This window comes from Paramormyrops kingsleyae, chromosome 1 (genome assembly GCF_048594095.1).
Source record: "Paramormyrops kingsleyae isolate MSU_618 chromosome 1, PKINGS_0.4, whole genome shotgun sequence".
In the NCBI taxonomy this organism is placed as follows: domain Eukaryota; kingdom Metazoa; phylum Chordata; class Actinopteri; order Osteoglossiformes; family Mormyridae; genus Paramormyrops; species Paramormyrops kingsleyae.
The window spans coordinates 62,485,208-62,512,644 of NC_132797.1; the positions used below are offsets into that span (position 1 = coordinate 62,485,208).

General features: G+C 46.0%; 1 protein-coding gene across 4 annotated transcripts; it reads left to right on the forward strand.

Moving 5' to 3' along the window:
• Positions 1–1,462: 1,462 nt before the first annotated feature.
• On the forward strand, positions 1,463–26,908 carry sh3bp4a (SH3-domain binding protein 4a). Of its 4 annotated transcripts, XM_023836825.2 has the most exons (6): positions 1,476–1,561; positions 1,715–1,845; positions 14,396–14,587; positions 14,745–17,092; positions 25,936–26,124; positions 26,358–26,908. In XM_023836825.2, the coding sequence occupies exons 3-6, from the start codon at positions 14,467–14,469 to the stop codon at positions 26,580–26,582; spliced, it is 2,883 nt and encodes a 960-aa protein (XP_023692593.1). In that variant the 5' UTR covers positions 1,476–1,561; positions 1,715–1,845; positions 14,396–14,466; the 3' UTR covers positions 26,583–26,908. The 4 variants fall into 4 exon arrangements, with proteins under 4 accessions (XP_023692592.1, XP_072573501.1, XP_023692593.1 ...); XM_023836824.2 differs by lacking the exon at positions 1,715–1,845 and having other exon boundaries at positions 1,463–1,561; XM_072717400.1 differs by lacking the exons at positions 1,715–1,845; positions 26,358–26,908 and adding an exon at positions 22,680–22,846 and having other exon boundaries at positions 1,463–1,561; positions 25,936–26,077.
• Positions 26,909–27,437: the final 529 nt, after the last annotated feature.

The window sequence follows — 27,437 nt, forward strand, 5'->3', positions numbered from 1 at the left end:
AAGCGGATGAGCAGGCAGATGGGGGTATAATCGGGCGGGGGGGCTTTGTCTTATAGCTGGTTTCACGTGGCAGCTTAGTATGACAGTGACTCCCAGGCCACCCAGGAAAGGGTTACCCTCCCTGGTGGTTTAAGCATTAGTAGCTCCGATACTTCATGTCTCTTCTTACCTCCCCTTGGCAAATTGACAAGTAAAGTCACCCTCTGAAAGAGCTCCTCATGGCCACAGGTCCAGCTCCTTAACCATCATGCCTTCTGCTGGCCTGTCAGTCATAGAGCATTCATGAAAGGGCTTCAATTCATGGCTGAACATTAAGTGCGCAGAGGGGTGGCAAGGAAGCACAATAACAACTATAATAACACCACCACCAACAACAACAACAATAATAATAATAATAATGATAAAAGGTGTCCTAGGTGCACCCTTGCCATTGTGCCCTATTAAGCCTGGGATATGCCCCAGTCCGCCTGTGACCCTGTACTGGTTATTAATTCTGACACTGAACTGGATTTATTGAATCCCATTCTGGTCCATCCGACCCATCATCCTACTGCTCAATAATTGAGCTGGAAAAAAAAGTGGTATGCATAAAACAAGCCAGCCTGTCACCTTGTTCTCCATGCTACCGCTGCCTGTCGTCACAATCACTCTCCTGAATTAATAGATACAGAAGCCTATGTTTTATTTAATATAGCATTTAAAATCTTACTGGTGTCCTTGCAGACATATGGTAAGGCATCGGCGCCATAGCTATGAATACCTAATCAACAGTATGCAGATGTTTTCAAGGTCACATCTCACTTTGGAACTATACTTTTATTAACACCGGTAATTAATTATTACAGCTGGCAGACTGACTGCGTTTTGCTGACACAGGGAGACGCTGTGTTTGCAATATGTATGTTGTGTAGGCAATGTTTTGTTTGTTTCTCTTTTATTTTTAATCCTCAATATATCAAACATACTTCCCTTTGTGATAGAAGTTTTGGTTTGTGAACAATGTGACATTGTGGTAGAGTTGTGGGTTTCAATTGGCCTATCTATTGAAAATGGGTTACATGTTACTTTTATGTCCATAAATGTTATTTCTGGATATAAGGGTCAGGGGCATCATTAGTCACACCAATCAGCATATTTTTAGAGACACTGTTACTGTATTAACAAAGGTTAATTACCTCAGCATTTTAAATGTTTGCTATGAACTTTTGTTAGTTGGGGATTTTTCTGCTATTTTCATGCAATCCTCCTGGGAAATAATCTGCCACACAATGGCATGAATGCGGATTTATATAAAAGATACATTTCGCAGAAAGGGTGAATTGCTGCCTGCGGGTCGCCACTAGCAAATGCAAGTGTGACCGGACACCGAGGTAAGTGGCACCAGCGAGCCCCCGGTCCCAGTCCCCCGTTCCCCGTGCACCGGTCCCAGTCCCCTCCTCCAGCGTGACATCACAGGGCTGCCGCCCTCCCCTTAAACGCAGACGGCCGAGTACTCGCCAAGACTCGGTGTCGCTGCTGTTCAGCTGGAGAGGATGCGATCCCCTTAACCACGTCTGCCCCGGTGAGTGTCGCCGGACGGGACGTGAGGTCTGCGGGGCACTGCTGCGGGACCTTGGTAGCGGTGATTGTTTTATCCGATAGAGGGGCTGTAATATAGCAGCGTGTGGGAAGTTCATTGAGAGCGGTGCTGTTAATGCGAACGACGCATTGGTAGGTATGGAGGTGAGTAGGTGGACAGCACTGCCTTGCACTTTGGAGGAGGACGATCTGCTTCTCGCATGTAACCTGCGGTTCATCGGACGGCATCAAAAAAGTGGCTTCATCCCACGACTGACATGAGGCTCGGTAACTTCCAACCATCGGCCGAAACTGTCCGTCTTCGTTTGTTCAACACATGCCAGTAGCCTAATAAGCGGCTTGTCTCCGGTTTCTTTAATGGTGCGTTTATATAGCCTATGCAGGCATATGAGTGATAGAAAGTTATAACTTATAGATATTACATATTCATGTATACATATACATAATAAAATTGTGTCTGTATGTGATGCATCTATCGTGTATTTTACACATGATATAGCGGTATGTATTAATGTGCATTTGCATGTGAGAAGTTGCTCGCAGCCACGCTACGTGCGCCTCTCTGCTTCCCCTAATAATAAACTTCCTGCTTTTTGGATTTTAAATGAAGGCATGTAAACAAAGATCCCCTGCCGATTTAGAGATTATCGATCGACACGCCCCGTACTATTTACCCCAAAAAAGCGCAATTTTGTGCAAATCTTTTTTGAAATACGTACCTTCTGTTGCACCTACAGTTAAGGGTGATGTTATTCGAGATTACTGTATCTACCAACTGCTTTGCCAGTATGGTGTGTCTTAGAGTAGCCTATATCTGCTAAACGGTGGTATTTTAATTGCTTGGCGTTTCTTAGTTATTTTCGTTTATTAGTTATTTTCAGTTTTAATTGCGTTCCATGCATGACATCACCAATATAATAATGTTACAGGTTCCTAAATCATTGGTAATTTTTTTACAATTGTCTTCCTCACTGAAGAAGAAAACGGCCTAAATTGCTCCAGAGACTACTTTTCTGTCTCAGACAGGCTGTTACTATACTTTTACTGTGCAGACGCCATTGGATGAAACTTTACAGCCGAAGGAAATCACTACGTGGATGAAAATACATTTTTATGTTCATACGCAGACATGATTCTGCTCCCTGTTTTCGGAGTTATCAGCTTCTATAGTTTCCATAGCTGAGAGACGGACCAATGGCGACTAATCATAATAAAAATTATTTTCCACTTTGCTATGAAAAGTAAGCAGATGTACGACTGACAAGCACATATAGATATATGCACTGTAATAATTATCCATGATTGTGCTACATAATGGTCTTAACCTTCATTTAATTGTATCACCGTTATTGTTGACAATTTGTCCGTTATTCTGGGAGATCATGTACTGTAAGACTGTGCACGACTACCCGTTCAGTCGTCCTGCCCTCACGTTGGGGTTTGTGCTAAGTACTGTAGCAGGGGCCATCAGTATCACTGTTCTAGCTACAGTACAGCAGTGGCTATCTGTGATCGGGGAGAGATTAGGGACGCCACGCGGTGCAAACAGCAGCGAGCAAACCGGCATGCTTATATGCTGTCGCTATCGGCGATTTTACTCTGCGGGTAACCTTAGCATGATTGATAATAGGGGTGATGGTTTAATGGACGGGGCACTGAGTTATCACCCCACCCCTGAGACAGCTGGCTAGTCGTAAGTATAATTGGATGGTTAGTGCAAACGGCGCGGTCTTATTGATTGACAGGGCGATTGTATTCCTTAGATATTGATTCGGCCACTGCGGTGTGATGGGTGACTAAACTAAAACGCAGAGAGAAGCACAATACAGTAACCGGTCTCCTTACTGGCCCCTCAAAGTGGCGGCCAAAAAACTTCTGTGAATATCAGTAACTTCCAATGGGGAAAGGAGATCGAAGAAGAGAAATGAGCAAACCGCAAAAACCATGTTCCTGTCTCCAGGGTCAGGTTTGTTGTTTCTGGGACCCCACTCAAAAAGTCACTTTGGGAAGCACCCTGCCCCCCGAGTGTAGTGACTGTTTGTTGCAGATAGGGGACCCCTTATAAATGCGTAGTCTGAATGGTGCTAGCACCAGGAGCCCTTCACTCTCTGAAATGGAGGGGAAACAAAGCTGTCCGAAGCCATCATCTGTTCTCCATACTTAGTGTGATTCCATAAATAGCTCTGTCATCTTTTCATCTCTCTCTTTCTGTGTAATTCTATTTCTTTTTTGTGCATTTGTTTCCCAGGCGAATGTTAGTTTTTTGTTTTTGTTTTTTTCGTTTTTTTTTGGGGAGGGGAGGGGGCAAACGTCTGTGCTTTACTTTACATTAGAAATATAGCCAGTTTTAGTGAGGACTTGCTTAGTTTTCACCAGAACTGTTGGCCAGCCACAAGATGAGTCTTCATTAAGCTGTTTTTCCCAGAGGGCTGACGTAATCATATAGCCCCAGTGTGTTATTTTTTTTTCAACCATGCACCAGCACGTATCTGGTATTATTAAGGCTTTTTGTGCTGGTTAATCTGCATCGTTTCATGTGCAATGAAATGAACATTCACTCTGCTGGAGATGCTTTCATTAGGACTTCCCAGCTTTATTGGAGATCGTAAGGCTGGCATTAACAGCCATGAGTTGGTGTCGTCTGCCTCCTTTCTGTTTTCCGCCTTGCGCCCCCCACCCTGAATTTTCCATGTTCACCTCACACTAGAAGGCAGATCTGCTTATGAGTTGCTTTTCTGTTTGAGTGGGATGCTGGGGTGAATTTTTGGACTGGATTACTGGATGTTTCCACTGTAAGTGTTGGAGAAAAGGCCAGTGGTTAGGACTTTGATCCTGAAAATGTAATAAGGATGTCATAGTTCCCCCAGTCTCCCTTTTATAAAGTCTGACAATGCTAGACTTTTCCTTGCATTGTCTGAGCCTTGTTGGTGACGGATCTGTGTACCCTGAACTAGATAACCATCCCATGATATTCTGTTTCCTTCCCTCAATGTCAAATCTACCAGTGGAGCTACCTGACTAAATGATCTGTCCCCATGTATCCATGAAATTGCACATTTCCACAGCCTGTGGGCTCCGGCAACGGTTGGCAGTGACTCCACATTACACGCTGCTGTCTTTATGCAGTGCATCTCTGGATTTCCCATCCCCAGCTGTGTCCCCTTACGTGACCCTGGACAATCTTAAGCCGTCTCCACACTACACGACTTTTAAAGTCGTCTGATTGCTGTACTGTTCACAACTTGTAGTCTTGTAATTGGCAGTCTTTAAGTCATTGTGTTTTACACACTACATGACTAATTAGTGACAGGGGGTCACACACTACAAGATCTTTCACCAGGAGGAATTGCTGATTAATCTGTCTGGTCTCCAAACTGTGTTTTATCATGAAATCACACGCATGAATGACACCGGGAAATCACAATTCTGGTGTAAACGTGCTACAAATTGTTACATGTACAAATATGCGGCAAAGTAACCCTCGTATACATAGAACTTCCAGGAAGTAGTAGTTTCACATGCCTCGTTCTTTAGTCACCCGGCATTCAAAATTTATATATATATATACACTACCATGGTTTTTCTTTATTGTTTTCTACATAGTATATTAATATTGAAGACTTCAAAACAATGACGTAACACATGTGGAATTATTCAGTAAACAAATGTGTTAAACAAACCAGAATATGTTTTATATTTTAGATTCTTCAAAGTAGCCACCTTTTGTGTTGATGACAGCCTTGCACACTCTTGGCATTCTCTCAGTCAGATTCATGAGGTATTGACCAGGAATGGTTTTCCAACAATCTTGAAGGAGTTCCCAGAGGTGCTGAGCAAATGTTGGCTGCTTTGCCTTCACTTTACAGTCCAACTCATCCCAAACCAATCTCAGTTGGGTTTAGGTCGGGTTATTGTGGAGGCCAGGTCATCTGACACAGAACTCCATCACTCTTCTTCTTAGTCAGATAGTCCTTACATAGCCTGGAGGTGAGTTTGAGGTCCTTGTCCTGTTAAAAAACAAATGCTGGTCCCACTAAGAGCAAACCTGATGGGATGGCATGTTGCTGCAGAATATTATGGTAGCCGTGCTGGTTAAGTGTGCCTTGAATTTTGAATAAATCACCAACAGTGTCACCAGTAAAGCACCCCCACATCATCACACCTCCTCCTCCATCCTTCATGGTGGGAACCACACATGTAGGAACCATCCACTCACCTTTTCTGCATCTCACAAAGACATGGCGGGTGGATCCAAAAATCTCAAATTTGGACTCATCAGACTAAAGTACAGATTTCCACTGGTCCAGTGTCCATTCCTTATGTTTATTGGCCCAAGAAAGTCTCTTCATCTTATTATTCTTCCTCAGTAATGGTTTCTTTGCAGCAATTTGACCATGAAGGCATTCTTCATGCAGTCTCTCCTGAACAGCTGATGTTGAAATGCGCCTGCTACTTGAACTTGGTTTCTGAGGCTAGTAACTATAATAAATTTATCCTCTGCAGCAGAGGTAACTCTTGGTCTTCCTTTCCTGGGGAGGTCCTCATGAGAACCAGTTTCATCATAGTGTTTGATGGTTTTCACAACTGCACTTGAGGATACATTCAAAGTTCTTGCAATTTTCTGGATTGACTGACCTTCATCTCTTAAAGTAATGATGGACTGTCATTTCTCTTTACTTTGTTGAGTGGTTCTTGCCATAATGTGGAGTAGAACAGTAGTTGAATAGGGCTATTCACTGTGTAGAACTGTGTACCAACCCTACCTCTGCACAACACAACTGATGGTCTGAAACACATTAAGAAGGCAAGAAATTCCACAAATTAACTCTTGACAAGGCACACCTGTTAATTGAAAACCATTCCTGGTCAATACCTCATGAATCTGACAGAGAATACCAAGAGTGTGCAAGGCTGTCATCAACGCAAAAGTTGGCTACTTTGAAGAATCTAAAATATAAAACATATTCTGGTTATTTAACACTTATTTGTTTACTGCATAATTCCACACGTGTTTCTTCATTGTTTTGAAGTCTTCAGCATTAATCCACTATCTAGAAAAAAATAAAAATAAAGAAAAACCATTGAATGAGAATGTGTGACCAAACATTTGACTGGTAGTGTATACACATACACACATATACACACATGCCCGTACCTACCATTGAGGACACCAAGGTGAAGTACTTGGTATTTTTTCCTTCCTCTGATTTCATCTCACTCAGTGTCTTGCACTCTCATTGACTGTAGTCATGACACTTCTCAGACCTACAGGATTTAGAGTCGACAACAGATCTAGATATTTAGCCTGCTAGATATCTGGCGGGTATCTGCAATGCATCGGTGACTCCACTGGGTCGCGTCTTTGAACAGTTCACACATAATGATTTAGCGCCGATTTGCCAGGGCAGATCGAACACTGAAAATTGGGGCTAAAATAGTGTAGCGTGAACTAGGCTTTACCTCCACTTGTAAAACCATTACCCTGCATGTCTCAAGGTGTCTGTATATGTATGCTAACCCTTCCTGTCAGTTGAGCGCTGTCACACATCGCTGGGGAGGCGAATCAAGACCCTGAAGTCACTTTGAGACTGGCTAAAATCATCTTTGAAGAATGGTGTGGGGTTCAGCAGGTTAGGACTCCACTTTGAGGCTACCACTTCAAATCCCAGGGTCAACAGAGTTATATCACCATTGGGCCCTGAACAAAGCCTTTAACCCCCAGTTGCTCCATGAACTGTTTGACCCTGCTTTCTCAATTGTACTTACTTCACTTAAATAAGCCCAGAACAGACTGGCTTGGGATAAGGTTGAGGGATCTGGAAAAGGTCGTGATTCCACTGTAGAACACTGGCTAATTAAAAGATGTGAATGAAACAGGTGATCCTTGTGTGTAAGGTGCCCAGGTTACTGATTGCTGTTTACTGTCACTGTACAAGCAGATAAACAGGTACGCTGCTAAAACAGAAAATATATAGCACTAGTTGTGCAAGCAGGAGTAGGATTTACCAGAGGCCGCTGTCACATGCGCCATGGTGTGAGTCTGTAACATTTCACAAAATCTGCTGGCTCTTCCCGTAAATGACCCGGAGAACAAACGCAGGGTGGGGGTTCTGGCTGTTCCTCCGTGGGAAGGCATTTCCTCTCGCCTTCCCCAGAAGTGGTTCCTCTCCGGTAGGGAAACGCCCTGTAGCCCCCCCCCCCCACACACACACACACCATGGCCCATAACTTGACACTCGTCATGCTTGAGTCACTTTGGACAGGACAGGTTAAGAGAACCAAGCAATTAATGGCCAATATCAGGACCTTGTGGCAGGTTTATATTATAGGCATGTGGGATAAAGGCGGTTGACCAGAATTTACACCAGTCACAGTGATCTGATTAACTGTCCTGCCCCCCCACCCCCCTTACACACGCATGCACACACCTAGAAAAATCTGCCGGTGTTAATAGTTTCTCACAAAGGTCTCTTAATGCATTAACTTAAACATGTTCATGCAGGTATTGACATTTACTTTCATTATCTCAGATTAGGTAACAGTAGCTGGCTGGACAGTTAATGTAATCAAGCATATATATTTATTGTCTTGCATCTAAATTGAACCCTTCAGAGCTGAAAATTCTTGCCATTTTCAATGCTTCTGTGCAATAAGCTGCTAAATATTGTGAAACGGGACCTATCCCCTCCACTGCACAGAGCCTCAGCCACTTTTAGTCTAATTTGCTCACTATCAGACCATCTGCTGCCGGACGGGAGCTTTCAGATTATATATCCTGCAGTCCTTACAAACTCAGGCCTGGGCAGCAGCTCACTGACTTTTTACATCCAGATATAATGTGCTATGATCGCTGCTAGAAGTAAGCGCTGAACACAAAGTGTGCATAGAAACGGCACATGTTAGCGTGCTTACCAGATTCATGGGGCTGCTTTTAGGTATTTTTGGGGCTGACATTAGCCTGCTAATGGGGTTGACATTAGTGTGCTTATGGGGCTGATGTTAGCATACCCACAGAGGTAGTGTTAGCATGCTCATGAGCTGGATGGTAACATACTCACAGGGCTGACATAAGCATGTTCATTGGGCTGACGTTAGTGTGGTCATGGGGCTGACCTTAGTGTCATTAGGTGTTCCAGGGGCTAACATTAGCCTGTTCATGGGGCTGATGGTAACATTTCTGTGCTTTTTGCACTGATATTAGTGTGCTCATGGGGCTGACATTAGCATGCTCACTGGGCTAACATTACCGTGCTCATGGGGCTAACATTAGCATGTTTACGGGGCTGACCTTAGCATGCTCACCAGGCTGACGACGTGCTCATCAAGCGGCCGTTAGTATGTTCATGGGACTGATGTTACAGTAGCATGCTCACAAGGCTTATGACGTGCTCACCAAGCGGCCGTTAGTATGTTCATGGGACTGATGTTACAGTAGCATGCTCACAAGGCTTATGACGTGCTCACCAAGCGGCCGTTAGTATGTTCATGGGACTGATGTTACAGTAGCATGCTCACAAGGCTTATGACGTGCTCACCAAGCGGCCGTTAGTATGTTCATGGGACTGATGTTAGCATGCTCACAAGGCTTATGTTAGGTGCTGTTGGGGCTGGTATACGCATGTTCACAAGGCTGATGTTAGGTGTTGTCGGGGCTGATATTAGGGCACTCATGGGGTTGAAATGGGTAGATCATGTGAGCCTGGAGATGCACTAAGGTTTACAGGAAAAGCTTTTCATGGGATTTTTGATGCGGATGCTCTCTCTCGTTTTCCTCCCAGCTGCTAATCCAAACATCATGTGTATCTAAGAGGCAGTAACAGACTTCCTGGTTTGGTGCTGTGCAAACTTTAGGAACAATGTCAGGCAACTCTGTTTGTTCTGCTGGCCAGTTCAGATCTTGCGTGCTGTTCCAGCCATGCTGGAATGACTCTATTTCCCTCAATGTCCACGGACGTGTTTGTTTTTGGTTCCAGTGCTACGTGTCTTCCTTACATAACCCCACACAGAGGACAGGAAGTTTCTCCTGGAAGGAAACATGATGTATTAATATTTTGCCCCACCAATAATAAAAAAGCATTTCCAGAATAGACCCAGGGGATGTCAAACATCCACAGGCCACAAGCAAAAGAGAGCGACAGGAGCCTTGCGCCACGTTTCATGTCATGCAGCTTGTTGCCCTTTTCCTTGGGAAGCCAGATTGTAATTATCTGGTTATGGTGTTTGGCCTGGGGACTTCTCAGATGTACCGTCCTGGTTCTGTGTCCTGTGTGGCCCCCACCCTTGCCAGGTCTGTACCTAGAGAGACTAGGAGAGAGTGCTGATTAACAGATGTGCTCTCACTGTACGCTTACTGTCACGCACACGCTCATGCAGACTTAGTGGGAGGAGTCCAACCCACATGTTAGCTCCCACACCCTTGTTCGTGTGGAGTTGTTGAGAGCCACCCAAGTCAAACGCTAAACAGCAGGAATGAGACCAACACAATCAACATGTGATGAGACAAAATGTTCAGGTCTGATAGATTGCTGTCTGTCTGTCTCCCTGCCTGCTTATCTGTTTGTTTGCCTACCTGCTTGTCTGTCTGTTCTGACTCCCTGTCGGCCTGTTTGTCTGTCTGCCTGCCTCCCTGTCGGCCTGTTTGTCTGTCTGCCTGCCTCCCTGTCCACCTGTCTGTCTCCAGGTCTGCCTGCCTGTCTGCCTGCCTGAATGCCTGTTGGTCTGCCTACCTGTCTGTCTTTCTGTGGAATGCTGCTGCTTCTTAATGTACATGCACATTAAAACATTTGCTTGTATTAGTGTGTGTCTGCATGTGTATTTTAGTGTGTGTGTGTGTGTGTGTGCGTGTGTGTGTGTGTCTTCCCCACAATGTAATAAAAACCTGGTTTATTTGACATTGTGGGGACCATTTTTCAGGTCCCCACAAAGATCTGTGAATGAAATCAAAAAAGCAAAAATGCCCAAAGCCTTGTACTTTGTTTGGTTACTTAGGGTTAAGGTTAGGGCTGGGTAGGGGTCAAGGTCGTCATGTTGTGATTAGAGTTTTCGCCATAGAAATGAATGGAGAGTCCCCACAAAGATATAATCACAAACCTGTGTGTGTGTGTGTGTGTGTGTGTGTGAGAGAGACCTTTTGTCTGTCAGATACGTTTCTCCTTGCAAGGTCACAGCCATGGATTCAGCTAGGGTAGCCTGAAGGTACTAGGTTGGGTTCGAGTCGAGAAGCCTATTAACATCAATGTGACACAATACCTACTGTAACTGCAGTGCCCCACTGGGTGGTGTTGGGTGCATGTAACAATGAGATATCATTCATCTTTAAGACCGACTGTCAGAATCCACCTGAACCTCCCCACCCCCCATCCTCACGCATCATTTTTAATTTCCCTGGGCTTAATCAGCATGCGTTTAGTAAATGTGGTAATAGAGGGTCTGTGACTTTTCCCGGCGAGGTCAGGATGTACAGCGCTGCACCCTGAATTATCTGCCCCAGGCAGACAGCGGGCACTCCTCCGCTAATAAGTCATGTGACTAATGGCGTCTGTCCCCTCCATAAATCAAACGTGGTTCTGTTTTGTGCTGGTGGAGTAGGGTCACGGCGTTGTTTCTGTTTTACCTTGCATCACCTGTTTGTGGAGCGGCAGAGCTGACTCTGTTAGTCATCTGTTTCTGCCATTGTTCCCATGTTATAAGCACAGTACACATGAGTATACAGGTACAACAGCATGGCTAGTCCAGGGAGTGAGGAGGGGGACATTTTATCATGGTGGAGTGACTGTCCTCCTGGGGGCTGACACACCAGCCTATGGCCTTCTGTGTGTCTGTGTGACAGGTTTTGACAGTGATAAGATCCCTGTGAATAGGGGCTTTGCTGCTCCTATGATGCAGTCTGTCACTATGGATTTAATTGGGTGATTGACTCAGTGTACAGTTTGGTGCAAGGACGAAATAGCGTGCAACGTAATTAATGTCGAAGGTGAGGTGCGGCTCTCAAAGGCCGCAAATGTGTCTCTGAGCGTTATCTGCGCTGGCCATGCAGTACCTGCAGCATGGCTAGGAAGGGAGGGGGGCACTTTGAAGTTTCAGCTGTGTAATCTTCACTTCCATGCGTTTGTTAGAAGGTCCTGGTGCCTCCTGCCCATGGTGAAGGAAGGTGCTGATGCTGCACATGGACACTTGGGTGGTTGGTGTGCATGGACAGCCAGACCTGTGTTAAACATGCTGCATCCAGTATACTACGGACGCTCAGAGATGCATTCCAATGACGCACTCTGTGTTCAGTATAGTTCAGCAGTTCAGAGCTGTGTTACAATGACACATCGGTCAGATGTTCAGAGGTGTGTTACAGTGACACACTCTGTGTTAGTATCAGTCAGGTGTTACACACAAGCTGTGTTACACTGAAACACTGTAGGTTCAGTGCCAGCTTCAGTGTCAAAGTGAATTGCCCACCGTTCTGTTATACCCCCCTGGCCCCCGGGGTATTTTGTGAGCACATTATTAACATTTGTGTACTTCATCTCCAGAGCCCTCAGTCTAATTCAACCTATTCATTCTGCCCATAATTTAGCCCAAGCACAGCGGACAGCCGACAGTCCTGCTTTCTGAGGCCCTTTTCTGCTCCACTGACTGTTCAGTCTGTAGATCAATATGATTCGACAGGATCCAATTCTGCAGCAGACTTGTTCATTTGTCTGATTTTTTTCTTTTCTCTTTCGCAGGCTGACGCCATTTAAAACATTCCCACTATCTAACGTGTATCTGGTTTTTGGGTCATTTCAGCTCTTCTGAAATTCCTGAGCTTTATTCTTCAGCAAACACATCAGGAGACTAAATATTTCAAAATAATGACCCTGTCATTGTGCCCTGGGATATCACATCCTTTTACGTCCTCACCATCAAAATGTGTACCTGCGGTGCACCAGCTATGTCCTCAGTATCAGTAATAAACATCTGAAAAGTTCAACTTGCTGAACCCCACCACAATGAAATACATATCCTCAAAAAGGCCTACGGCCCATAATACAAGACGGGGGTGGGGGGGATCTGTGAGGAATTTGAGCTGAAATTCCTGTTTTTGAAGTGCTTAGAGACGGTGGTATTACTTGAGATCAGCTGCCATTTAAGGCAGACATGAATCTACTGCTTTTGTTACATAAGGGCATTTTTCCTGGATGGTAAATGTGATTGTCAGCACACAAAGAAACTGCCTTTGATCGGTGCTTCGCTCACAGATGAGCAGTTGTCTGTGTCTACGATGTAAAAACAACATCCCTGTATCAGTTACTGGGTCACATTAAAGTGGAGAGAGGGAGAAGGTGTGAGATCAGTTTCAGCCTCGGCTCACCACACCATCCCACACAGTACGCCCTTCTGTGAGGTGCTTACCTCTGGATCTCTGCCTTCTTGGTCTGCTGGAAGACCCCATCATTCATGCCAGTTCTGCTTCTCTGCAATCTGTAATAATGGTGATTACACACAATCTGCCTGTTGTCAGAAGCAGTACAAATACCTGTGATAGTGCTGACACGTGTGGGCGGTAATCACCTTTGACTCAGTTCCACCCTCTTCAGATTACTGCCTGTCAAAGGTGTTTATTTGTAACACTGACACGGACTGATTTTCAACTTTCAAAAGTGTCATTCATTAGCATTTTTCTTTTGTTTTTTTTTGCAATGAAATTTGTCTAATTGCAGTTTCCTTCTAAAGAACAGTCCCAGCTTCAGGTCCTCCCCTAACTGACATATTACACATATTCAGGCACCTGTGAAGATTTATTCGGCATGTTTTTTTTTTTTTATTGTCTGGTAAATTTTTTCTTCCCACGGGTTCAAATGTGGTGGTACTGTAAATACAGGGATGGCACTGAGGCAGTCCTTGCAGTGTAAATGTTACTAAAGAATAGCTCTGGCACTTATGGCCATTAAAATATTTAAGGAATTGTGGGCACAATTTTCTTTTTTCATTTGGCAAAGCAGGATGGGGATGTCATGGCCATCAACTCCAACCCTTGGCCATCTTCATGTTTCTTATGCATCTTTCCAGTTATATAATTATCTCCACAAGGATCTAGTGAGTGTCATTAACAGGTATCTGCCCTCTTTCGGAGCAGCAACAGAAACAAGGTGGAGGCTTTCCGCCCTGAGTCAGAGAGTTTGGCAAGTAACGGCCTCTGTCTCTCTAGTCCCTGGCATCGACCATTCCGGCAGGAAAATCAAGTCACAACATGCCATTATTTTCCATGGAAAACATTTGCGTTCCCAAGCTGTAACCGTAAACATTATACCTGAATCCTCTCCTTTGTTCCCCATATTTCAGTAAAAAACAGTATTAGACACCTGTCACACTGAACAAACATATTTGAAAAAGAAGGTCCATGAAGCAAATGGGGGTTGAGGGCCATAGTGTCAACCCTGAGATTTGAACCCATGACCTTTTGATCATAAGCACAGTATCTTAAAATGATGAGCCACACTGCACCCCTATATATAACCTGAAGGAGGTGTGGTATTGGACTGACTGATCGTTCTGGTATTTTAATGATGACAGATTGCTTTTTTATGTAGTTTATTAATGCCCCAGTAGGGACGAGGTCAAAGCTGGTATCTGCAGTGACAGGTGAAAAGAAACGGGACATGCAGCTCGTACTGCATGCTATCTGCACTGGGCCGCCACATTTCCCATCAATAAGAGTCGCGGTTTCAGGCAGTGCAGACCTTAATCATCTTTGTAATTAGTTACTGCAGTGTCTCTCTGTGTCTCAAGCTGGTGTCGCATTCCTCTCCGGAGTCTGAGCTCCCTCCCTCCCGACTGCTTTCAGGAAGAATGGAAGACCCCAAATGACAGATTCCCACCGTCGTTGGAAAGGACCTAAAAAAGTAGATAACTAACATGGCTGCCCACCGAATCCGAGTGACAAACAACAGCAATGCACTGCCTCGGTGCAAATCCGAGGGGACGCTTATGGAATTCAGCGAAGGAGTGTCCGAGGCCAGCCTCACAGATGTTAAAGGTCAGCTTCTTCTTCTACCGATGTTGTGCTTAGTGTGCCTTCTGTCATGCTTTTATTATGAAACAGTGTAAGTAATGCAGGTATGCTTGATCTTTCTGTGGCACTTTCTGTAATAATATATGCTCAGCATTTATTCATTGGATTTGTGTCTTTACAGTGCCTTCACCCAGTGCCTTAAGACTGGAGACTCCAACCTCCCTTGGGAATGCAAAGGAAGTCATTGCCATTAAAGATTACTGTCCCTCCAACTTCACTACGCTGAAGTTTTCTAAGGGTGATCACCTCTTTGTCCTGGACACATCAGGTGGAGAATGGTGGTACGCCCACAACAACAAAGAGATGGGCTACATCCCTGCGGCCTATGTGAAGCCAGTCACCTGCAGGAACTCGATCCTGAGTGATAGCGGGACAGTCAGTAACCTTGGGGATTGCTTAGAAGAGGGTGCCCAAGAGCTGGACCTCCTTGGCGACTGGAATGGAGTCCTAAAGCACTGCTCACCCTGCAACAGCAATCCCTTTGTCCCCCGTTCCTCTACTAATCCCTTCTTCTCTGGGCCTCCACAAGGTACTCTGGACCAGAATTGCAATAGGAGGGCTGTACATAGCACTGTGGATCTACTGTTCTTTGACACTCCCTCCAACCCCAACGCCAGCAACGGCAGTGCCTTTAATGGCACCTTTGACTTGACACCTGTGAATCCCAACCCAGATATCACACAGAACTTCCGCAGGGGAAACCCCTTCTTCAGGAGCAAGCGGTCTTACAGCCTTTCTGAGCTCTCCATCCTCCAGGCCCAGGCTAGTTCCCCAGGTTCCTCCTCTGGTTTTTTCACTGGTTTAAAATCTCCGACCCCTGAGCAGTTTCAAAGTAGGGAGGACTTTAGGACTGCATGGCTTAACCACAGAAAGTTGGCCCGGTCATGTCATGACCTTGATTCCCTTGGCCAAAATCCAGGCTGGGGACAGACGCAGCCTGTAGAGACTAACATTGTGTGCAGACTGGACAGCTCTGGAGGCGCTGTGCAGCTGCCTGACACCAGCATCAGCATTCACGTCCCAGAGGAACATGTACCCCTTGGAGAAACCCAGCAGATCTCACTGAAAGCCTTGCTTGATCCTCCATTGGAACTCAACACTGATAGGTGCTCCACGGTCAGCCCCGTAGTGGAGATGAAGCTGAGCAATATGGAGATAAAGACTTCCGTCACCTTGGAGATGAAGGTGTCCGTCGTAGTGAAGAAGGAGAGCCGGCAGGCAGCTGAGATCACATGCGTCCGTAGCGACTGCAAGGAAGGACCATATGTGCCCATTGAAGAGGCCTACATGTATGGGGACACAGTCCAGGTTCGGCTTGATAACCTTGAGCCTTGCATGTATGTGGCTGTAGTGGCACAAGCTAAAAACCTTGCCATCAACTCAACGGTCTGGGACCATGTAGTGAAGAAGGTCACCTTGGGCGTCTATGGGCCCAAGCATATCCACCCCTCCTTCAAGACCGTAGTTGCTATCTTTGGGCATGACTGTGCCCCGAAGACACTGTTGGTAAGTGAGGTGGGGAGGGAGGCCCATTCTGCACCCCCTGTAGCTCTGCAACTATGGGGGAAGCACCAATTCGTATTGGCCAGGCCACAAGATCTGCAAGTCGGCGTTTACTCAAACATGTCAAACTATGATGTCAAGGCCAATGAGCAGGTTCAGATTGTCAGGGGCTTCCAGGTGAAGCTGGGCAAGGTGAGCCGTCTTGTTTACATGATCACGTCTCGTAATGCAGACGACATCTCAGACTTCACATTGAGGATCCAGGTGAAGGACATCCAGGACTGCATCCTGGCTCAGTTCTGTGTGCAGACACCACAGCCCCCTCCCAAAACCGGGACACGAGCATCAGGTCAGAGAAGGTTTCTGAAGAAGAAAGAAGTAGGAAAGATCCTTCTGTCTCCTCTGGCCATCACTACCAAATACCCAATCTTTCAAGATCGCCCTGTTACCAACTTGAAGTTTGGAAAATTGATCAAAACTGTGGTTAGACAAACCAAGAACCCATATCTCTTGGAATATAAGAAGGGAGACATGATTGCACTGCTTAGTGAGGAGAAAATTAAGCTAAAGGGGCACCTGTGGACCAAAGAGTGGTACATTGGGTATTACCAAGGCAGAACAGGACTTGTTCATGCTAAAAATGTTCTGATTGTGGGCAAGATTAAGCCCATTCATTTCACTGGGCCAGACCTCACCACTGCCATACTGTTAGATCAGATCCTAAGGGCCTGTAAGTTCCTTACCTACATCTATGCCTCGGTGAGGACCATACTGATGGAGAACATTGGGAACTGGAGGGTCTTTGCTGACTTATTGGGCTACAATAACCTACCTTTGACGTACTTCAGCCGGAATGATCTTGACAGTGAGCCGGAGAAGGTGGCCTGTGTCCTGGAGAGGTTCAAGGAGGACTGCAACAATTCGGAAGGGAAGGAGAGGAAGTCCTTCCAGAAGGAGCTCATGACTGTGAGTGCTGTAATCGGTGGCTGTGCTGGCGTGATTGCCTCCCTCTTAGCTTAGCGTGGCCCCTTATCTGCTTAGCGGTAGCGTAAAGCTACGCTCTAAAGCACTAATGCTGGGGACTGCAGTAAATAACCAGGCGAAGGAGGTCTGCGGATGCCGTGGAGCATGGTAACTCATATTGGCAGAAACGCCGCCCTGTAAATCAGTCAGTGAACAGGGTGTGTGTGCATGCTGCATGCTTAAATCATGCCACTGCTTCTGCAAGAGTTTTATATATGCTCCTTCATCGTAAGTAAATCCTTGAGAAGGAAATCAACGGCGTATTTTGGGATAGCAAGGCCCAGCGGGTGACTTCACAGACACCCCGGCATGCCAGGCAGTCCTCCGTAAGGCGACATGAGCCGTAATCGCCGGCCCTATTACCTGTAGCGCAGCTTCCGTGAATTAAGTGTGACGGAAGATAACACTGTAAACAAATGCGGTGCTGTGCAGGCCCTGTTTGCACACCGTGTCATGAGGAGGTTGTACGTGAGGGATGTCATATGAAGGCAGCTAGGAAATGCCCTGTTTTCACAAGTAGGCATTTCCATGTTAAGGGCGGGTTTCTGATCTGTGGTTTGCCTTGTGCAAGATAACCCTGATCCGTGTGCAGTCACCTTTTTTTCATGGAGATCCAAAGATGGAATGCTTCCCTCCATTTTTTATATACTCCCTCCTTCCCTGATCTTTCTCCTTAGCTTTCTTCTCCATTCATTTCTTGCTTGCAGGCCCTTACCCCGTATCAAAAGTTATAAAAGCTATAACTAATATGTGGCCATAAACGCATGGATAACAGATTTAAAGGGTCCCAGCGCTGGAAATAAACAGATTAAATGCAGAGCTTATAGCCATTGTTATTCTGAATCACACAGTATTTCACACAGTAAGTGCCAGACAGAATATAGTGCAGAGTATACTTGCAGAAGTACATTTTATTTTTCTTCAAGATTGCCAACATCTTGCTCTTTGCCTGACCTCAGATTATAATCATTAGCCAAGTAAATGAAGACTGTTTTTGTTAATCTGTCATGTTTATGGTGTATTTAAAGACCCCCAGTTGGTCTGTTATCTCTTTCCAGACAGCATATTGTGTTTGACATATTCATTACCAACACCATGTTGCCCCCAAGCCAAAGCTGGAGTTTGTGGTAGGAAATTAATTTTCTTAAATGGTGATTTTTCAGAATTTCTGTATGGAAATGTCGCTGATTCAGACTCTTTGTTTAGGTCATTATTCGGTCATCTGCAGTGGGCAGATTTGAGTGTGTTTACTTATATGTGTTTCATTTTATATGATGAACAAATACTGTTAAGTATATAAAACCTGCTTTTAAAGATGTTGGTGTTTTTTCTTGGTAGAGAGAGAAAAGGCCTGAAAATATTTCACACAGCCAGTGAGATTTAGGATTCGCACTGGAAATTGTAACAATCTCCCCACTGAAAAGCATATTCTTTAAGTTTGAGTAAATCATCAGAGTGAAACAGTGTAGCTGAACAGTGATTTCAGTGGTTTGTCTGTTGCGTCGCCTTCATGGCGAACCTAAATGCTTAACCACTTATTTGTGCAGTCGCCTGCCATAGTATGATGAACCCCTGGTTTGCTGGCCCCCCTCCTGATTGGCTCCCTGACCTGTCATTAGGCAATGTCTGCCAGGCTAATTTTGGAAGTGATAGATGGAGTTCATGGACCCCGGGGAGTCCTCCAAAGCAGACATTAATATTCATGCACCTTTGGCAGCAGAAAGAGAAATAACAATGACAATAAATATGAACCAAAGGAAAGATAGAGTCATCCACTTCTCAAATGAAACTCTCTTTCGAGCGAGCTGTAGCCACATAGACGCATGTGGAGGGTCTGAACACCCCCTTTTCTGGCCCTTCAGAGGGGCAGGATCAAGTACTCTTACCGGGTATGATTCCCAAACTTTGGGCAGTTATCCCCTCTGCAGAAACAGTGAAAATGTAAATTCAACATGCCATGAAAAACACTGGGAGATGCTGCTGCTATTTGTGTCAGGTGGATGCAGGGCATTCCATGTGATGTCCCTCCCAGCTCTGGCCTGAGGCCCCGTGTCCCTGTCATGACTCTCCATGTGAGAATTTCCCCATTTGTATGGTGGTAACCAGTGGCGGCTGGTGAAAAATTATTCTTGGTGGGGCTGACATACCAATAGATTTACCTTCCTAGTCCAGTATAAGCATTCAAAATGAACAGTCAGAAAATGACAACAATTTCACAATCATAATTTAATTTCCTTCTCAAAATCAGCAGTTTCACAGATAAAGTAAATTAGCAATTTACAGCAACAGTAATTTCGGGCTTGTCGGGTCCCAGCTCCTTAACGTGGATTTTTTTCCACCATCTTCCTTCTCGCAAAAGGGTAATTGAATAACGATCTCAGTGAATTTGGTGGAAGCTGCCCCTCAACTGTCGTCGTCGCCATCATCTCTCTCTGACTGACTGACCTGAGAGCAATCCCAAACTTTCCCTTTTTTTCTGTAGCAGGGGCGAAATTTCCAGCGCCCTAAAACCATTTAATTCGGTGATAGGCCAAATCTTTATTATTTTCGCCTAGCAACCATACACGATTGGCTATTTTGCTACACTTCTGGGGCGCTTTGATGAGAGCCCAAGAAGAGAAATGATTGGTGGAAATCTGTCAGTGGAAAGTCAGTTGGTGAAAATTGGGTTTAAATAATTCAGATTGCATGTAGGCATACACTATTAAGTAAAACTGACATTGATAAAAATGTATATATATGGTATATTGAAAGATTTTAACAGCTCTGGGTCATAAGTGGCTTCACCTTGGGTCTCTATACAGATCTTCCGAGGCTTCAATATGCTGCCAGCTTTAGAGGTCTGAGGCGTACATTTCCTCTGCTTTCATTAACATACGTTTAGACAGCTGCAGCAGAAACAATGCTCAACATTTTGTGAGGGAAGTGTGCAGCGCCTCACAGTAAGAGAGCTGGAGAGAATCCAGCCAGGACCCAAGGAAAGCATGAGGAACTAAGGAAGACAAACCGCAGGAATCACAACCACATAAGCATTCTGACTTAGGTTCTTGAGGTTTCATTTTGTCAGTGTAATTGTTAAGAAATCAATAGATTTAAACTATTACTGTCAAGTTTGGCTTTTCTTGGAGGCTTTCAGAATGTTCTCCAGGAATCATGTTTATGATAGAACAATCAGTGTGTTTCATATACCATCTGTGTTTTCGAAGCCTTAGGAGATTGCTGGTCAGTGAGAATGTTGATGCTGCTGCTAATGCATGTGTGACTGGCTGTGCTTCATTAATTTTAATATGCCACCTTGTTATTAACCAAAAGCCATTGCTTAGCAATGCACGTTTCAAGCTTCGTAAATTTTAGGCTTTGGAAATCAGGTTGTAGGCCATGAAGACTTTGAAGGCTCTTTGTACACACTTTGTATTTTTGGGTGAGAGCAAGCAGACAAAACTTTACGAGGCCATGAGGCGTGTTAACCAGCATTCTCGCTTCACATCCTGGTCTGTCTTTGTTTATATACACATCATAGGTTTTTCTCCAAATAACCCAAAATGACTCCCCGAACCCCCCTCCCCCAGCTTTCTGCTGTGAACGCAGAGAGCAACCCCTCACCTCCCCCCCGCCCAGCCCTCTCTTTCTTGCTCCCCTTTGATGCTGCAGACTCTGCATGTTTCAGCCTCGACCTGGGGGGCGGGGGGGGGGGGGGGGGGGTGGGGGGGGTGTGAGCAGATGTGAACAGCCGCACTGGGGATACAGCGGGGGGGGGGGGGGGGGAGGAGCTCTGTCTGAACTGTACCAAAACCAACCCCCTCATCCGTCAGACGCAGAGTCCAGAAGGACCTTGGGAGCATTTTAAAAGGACAAATTATATCTGATTCAGACAGTCAGCTTATTTTAGTCATAGGTGCCATTCTTTGAGGAGAGCAGGGACTCATTGATGCTTTAAGATACCAGTGTTCTTTGCAGCCCTTCCTGCTCTCCTACTCTAAAAAATGTTATTCTGAAGTCACTGCTCTGGGTATCAAGCAGGCAGACTCTGCCCTGCAGTATCAGTGTCAGTGAATAGACACGGAACTTAGTGAAGGAAGCTTCTCAGGCTTTGGGAGACAGGCTGTGTTTGTATAAGTTCTGATTTCCTGTTACTGCAATGTCTCCACGATGCGAGGCGTGGGCACATAGGGATATGCCTGCTGCAGCACTGTCTCTGTGGAGTGTATGTGATTCTCAGCTTTAATGATGTTCCCGGTTTACTTTACATCTATCCCTCCACCTTCCATCTGCACATGTATGTGCATCCATATGTGAATATTACTGAGTGTACGAATGTATGTGTGTGTGTGTGTGTGTGTGTGTAATGTCAAAGTGCTAATGAGTGTGTGTAAACGTTTGTGCATTCATCTGCAGTGGTGTGACAGTGACTTCCCCAGCACCTCAACGCTCCAGCTGGACTCAGGCGGACTTTCCGGAAAGGCTAGCTCAGCACGCGGAGTTCATTAGAGAGCGCAGAGCTTGATGCATTCACGCAGAGCCAAAGCACTTTGTTCAGCTGCAAGGCAAACTGCCGGACCCAGATTACTCAGCCTTAGTCTCTATGCACACATAAACAAGGACTCCCAAAAAAGCAAGTTCCGGAAAAGTTTACAGAACAAACAAAAGAACAATATGGCATTAAGAAATCAAAGGTTTAGTTATTGGTTATGGTGACTAATAAGATGGCCCTTAAATCATGTTGCACACATGGTTTCCTTCTGGATCATTTTCTACATCCCCCAGTTAGGCGTCCTCGTGTGTACCCACTCAGAATACACTTTTGAGGCACAAGCCACTTCCATACCCTGGCTGGATGTGTTACTTAAGGGTGTGATGTCTGAATGTCCAACAGGACCTGGGGATAGATTTGGAAGAGTACTTTCCATGGTCCTGGGGCCATGTTTAATCCTTATCTTTAGCTGATAAATTGTTCTGTTATTAAAATGATGATAATGATGATGATGATTATTATTATTATTGTTAGTCTGTTGCTAAGCTAGCATTTATACCTTGTGTGTGTAGTTCAGTTTTAACAGAAATAGCTGTTCAGGGCTGCTGTCCCACTGGGACACCCGACGGGCATTCTGCAGGGCAGCCTGCAGGGCAGCAGGCACTATCCTCAGGCACCCAAGATAGCTGCAACTATCCTGTGAAGGAGAGCAGGGCCTTTCATCCTCTGGGGCAACCTCAACTCCAGAACAGAGAATGTTATGGGCTGTGAAATATCACATGTCTTGCTGGCCGGTGGGCTCGGCAGAGTGATTGTTGACCTGATGGAAAATAGTTCTAAGGAAATAGAAAAGCCCCACAGTGACATGTGGAGAGAAGCTGGGTGAGGCTAGGAGCTGCTCCTGTTCCAGCCCATCACTGGTTCCATGTGGGTTATAACAGCTCTGCTAACCAGCCATCCATCCTGCCACTCTATTTCTGGCTGACAAAGAGCAAGGGGCCATTATGACAATTATGTGTTATTATGCACATCTGCAATTTGCTCTTTGTTTATACGCAGGCCATCTTTCCCCGGCCCGCTGTTCCTGCATATGGGTCTCTCTCGCTCTCTGGAGGAGCTGCAGGCCAGAGCCGCCCGCCAGCATGGAAGCAGGGGCAGCGTTGTTGTTTCTGGTGCGCCACCCAAAAAGTCACTCTCAGATGTTTCAAAAACATAATAAATAGCTGGTGAGTAGAGTCAGATCTTTGTAGCTAGCTACCTAGTTAGCAGAATATCTCTCAAATAAGGAAGGCATTTAATTAATGTTTAGTGTAGTGACTGTTTGTGGCCAAAAGGGGGCCCCCAAGGTTTGGGGGGCCCTTGGAAATATGTGGTTTGAGCGGTGGTAAACACTGCTACTTCTGGAAATATGTGGTTTGAGCGGTGGTAAACACTGCTACTTCATGGGTTGTGAGGGTGGAGACACAGGAAGAGTTTATCTCTAGTCATGTGATCCTGACAAGACGAGACAGCGTTTGACTTGTGCATTTGAGTCGATGATCAGAAAAAGAGGGAGCAGAAGGCAAGAGCCCCAGCCTACATTAAGCCCTGTTTGGCAGGGTAGGGGTACGGTTAGGGGGTATTCTTTACCCCACACCTTGCCCATGCTGACAGGTCAGTGATGGATGTGATGAGTGTCACTGGCAATAATCCTGATCATGTGACATTGATCATGTGACAATCTCCTTGTGGAGCTCAAGGCTTGGGAAGAGTCAGTCTCAGACTTCTTTTGAACACAAAACTCTTTCGTTACAAACGCCCGGCCCAATTCTTCTGAACCATACTAATATAAAATTATGTTGGTGCCATAAGCAGCATAGGACATGTGGTTATTAGCATAAATTAGTTGTGCAATTATTATTGATGCACTTGGCTAGCATAATAATTACAGTAGACTTATTCTATAACACTTATTAGACATATTTGCCACAAAGGTACACAAACAGGCAATGTGAACAGCCAGTGAACTGTTTTTGGGAACTTCTCTTACTCGGGTCATTAGCTATACAAGTTCGGCCTGCTGCTCAGTATGGTGTTTCTCTGTGTCTGTGTTTTTGTAATAATTACATTGTGGGGACCTTAATGTGAAAAAAGCCTGTAACTTTTTACCTTTTGGGGACATTTTTGCTTATATAAACGAATGGAGAGTCCCAATGAAATTACGAATACGTGAACTGTGCCAGTGTGTGTGTTACCAACCTGTGAGTCTTGCTCCTGCTGCTATATTAATATTCAGCATTCTTCAGTAATTACCTAAGATCTAACGGGTTTAACACCAAGCCCTCCTGCAGCAGGCAGACAGATGAAACACAGATTAAGGCCCCAGATGTGAAAGCCCCCACATTAGGAGATGAAACATACTGTTTTTCTAGCAAAATGGAGAATCCATTCTGTCTCGTGCATATAGATGGCTGGCGCTTGCGTTGCTGGATGACCGCAGTGATGCAGTGGGGGTCTGCACTCTGAGTGATGCAGCGGGGGTCTGCGCTCTGAGTGATGCAGTGGGGGTCTGCGCTCTGAGTGATGCAGCGGGGGTCTGCGCTCTGAGTGATGCAGTGGGGGTCTGCGCTCTGAGTGATGCAGCGGGGGTCTGCGCTCTGAGTGATGCAGTGGGGGTCTGCGCTCTGAGTGATGGCCAGTCTGTTTCCACAGCACCTGTGCTGTCCGCCATCAGCATACCAAATGCGAGGGGCACATTTCCGGAGCTGGATGGAATCAAAACCCCTATTTAATGATGCCTTAGATCCGCTGGAATGCCGCCACCCCCCGGATCGTGAGCTGAAAGGCTGAGTCAGGTCCTACTTGTTTGTATAGACATCTGCTGGTGGGGGGGGGGGGGGCAGGCAAGGACCTGAGACCAGAGATCTTCCTGTACCGGGACCTGGGAATGCTTTCTCCAGACAGGGATGCTTTGCCGGAGATGCCTCCAGAACCGTCGCTAAAAGTAGCAGTAGGATGTTTATCTCTAGTCCTTAAATACAGGGATCTGAAATAAACATGGGTTTGATTCCCGAAAGCCCAGCTCACCGCAGACCATAAACAGCTCTTTGCTGGGACCGGCTGACATCTCTGTAATGGATGTCCCGTGTAGGGGTGAGGGTTTGCTGGCATTCCATACATTCCGGAACGTATCAGTGGATAGGGATGGGTGGGGAATGGGGGTGGAGGCAGGGGATGGACGAGGAGCCCTCTGACCTCGCCATGTTTACTCCCAGCCTTAAGCATCAAGATCTGCCTGGATGCCAGCATGCTCTTACTGTGCTGCAGGGAATGCTACAGGACACAGGACACTCATGTTACAGGACATGAGACACTCATATGTTACAGGACACAAGATGCTAATATGTTATAGGACATGAGACACTCATATGTTACAAGACACGGGGTGCTCATATGTGACAAGACACAAGACATTCATATGTTACAGGACACGAGATGCTCATATGTTACAAGAGACAAGACATTCATATGTTACAGGACATGGGACACTCATGCTACAGGACACAAGATGCTTATATGTTACAGGACATGGGAAGCTCATATATTACAGAACACTGGACCCTCATGTTACAGGACACAAGACACTCATATATTACAGGACACAAGACATTCGTATGTTAGAGGACACGGGACACAAGATGCTAATATGTTACAGGACACAAGACGTTAATATGTTACAGGACACGAGATGCTCATATATTACAGGACACTCAAATGTTGAACCAGTTGTCCCCCACATTAACACAGCTGAGAGTGTTTCAGTTGAGGGTACAACAACTTAACCCAGTACTGTTTTTCATGTGGTCATCAATCTCTGCTTCCTGCCATCCCAGTGTGCAGGGGATGTATGTCTGGGCGTGTGTGCGTGCGGCTTACTCTGCGCTGGCCCCCATCCTGCTCGTCTCTCTGCATATCCTTGAATGAGATGAGCTCCGTTGTCCCAGCTACACTGGTGCTTTCTTCCCGGCGACAGAGGCATCACTGTGGGCTTTACAGATGGTGCCCCAGGCCACTGACAGTGATGAGTAGGGGGTAGCAGATACATTAACCAGGCTGACCTTGGCACATGATTCTCTTACCTTCTGCTGAAGATGTAAGAGAAGCGAACACATTCTTGCAGTACAGATCATTCCAGCCGGCGAAGGCAGAATTCCTTCCTGTCCTGGGACTACCTGTTCTAGCTGATGATGATTCAGGATGTAATATCATTAGCATGACTAACTGGCCTGACAGTGATGTTTCGGATGCTTGCCGCTCATCGCCCCTCCCCCCACAGGCCCTGCTGAAGATGGACTGCCAGGGGCTGGTGGCCCGCCTTGTCATGGACTTTGCGTTGCTGACCACGGCAGTGGAGGTGGCAGGCCGTTGGCGGGAGCTGGCCGAGAGGCTGTCCCGTGTGTCCCGGCAGCAGATGGATGCCTACGAGGCCCACCACCGCGACAAGAACGGCGAGCTGGACAGCGAGGTGAACCATGCCCCGTGGCATGCTGGGATATCCTAACAGCCCAGCCTTGCTAATAAATGATGGTTGCTCTCTATCACTTATTAAAACATGAAATAAAACATAATTATGTGAGATGGATATGGGCAGGCATGAGCTTTTGAGGAACAGAATGTCACAAGGTCAAGGTCTCCACGCTGCTCACCAGCGTCTCCTCTTTTTTCTCCTCCACCCTCCTCTTCCCACCACCACCCCAGGCCATGTGGAAGCCAGCCTATGACTTCCTGGTGACGTGGGCAGCCCAGATCGGCGACAGCTACAGAGATGTTCTCCAGGAGCTGCATCTTGGCCTCGACAAAATGAAGAACCCCATCACCAAGCGCTGGAAGCACTTGACCGGCACGCTCATCCTAGTCAACAGCCTGGACATGCTGCGGAGCTCCGCCTTCAGCCCCACCCCTCACACAGACTTTGCGATCTGATGCCCCTCTCCACCCTGCCACCCTGCTGTTTTAGCCCTGCCCCTTACCCCACCTCTGTGCCAGTCAATCCAATCCTCATGTGCCATTTCCTGGTGATCTGCCTGTGGTTCTCAGTATTTTTTTCTAAGAGCATTTTTTTATTGTTATTGTCCTTCACAGTATATATTTTTTTACTGCTATGAAAGAAGCTGGAGCAGTTTTGTAGAAACACTTTGGCATCTGTATAAATAAAGGACTGTATTATGCTTCATTTAGCCTGGTCACATGTCCGATGAGGTTTAAGAAACATGTATATTTATAAGCATTAAAATGTTTGATGACAATGATATGATTCGCCCCTATTTAATTTGGTATATGGATAGGGGCTGCCAAGTCACTGCTCCCACCCCCTTCACTGGTAGCATGAAAACATCCCCAGAAAGCTGAGTATTGCCCCTGCACAGTGTGGGCGTGCAGCGACCATGCAGCATTACAGCTAAGCCTGACCCTAAAGCTTCCCAATGCGAATCCCAGGGGGCGTGTGCTCTCAGACCAATAAATGAAGTATCTGCAAATCCCTAAGACATTTAACAGAATAAAGCAGTGTGGCTTTTCTAATAAATGACACACCCCCAGGAGACTTTGGCTGCACCAGCATTGCCATGATGCTTGGCACCCCGCAGTTAAAATGCCATAGAAACGATAGAGAGCGAGCCATAAAAACAAACAAGCCAGCGTGGTTCTGCTCGCTCGCAGGCCTCTTCCAGAACCGGCATGGGCTTCTCCGCATTCTGGTGGCTCTGACGGGATATGGAGGAGGCTTTTAAAGATGAGATCTGCCTCCCTGTTCTGCATGAGGAGGCCCAGGTGTCCTGT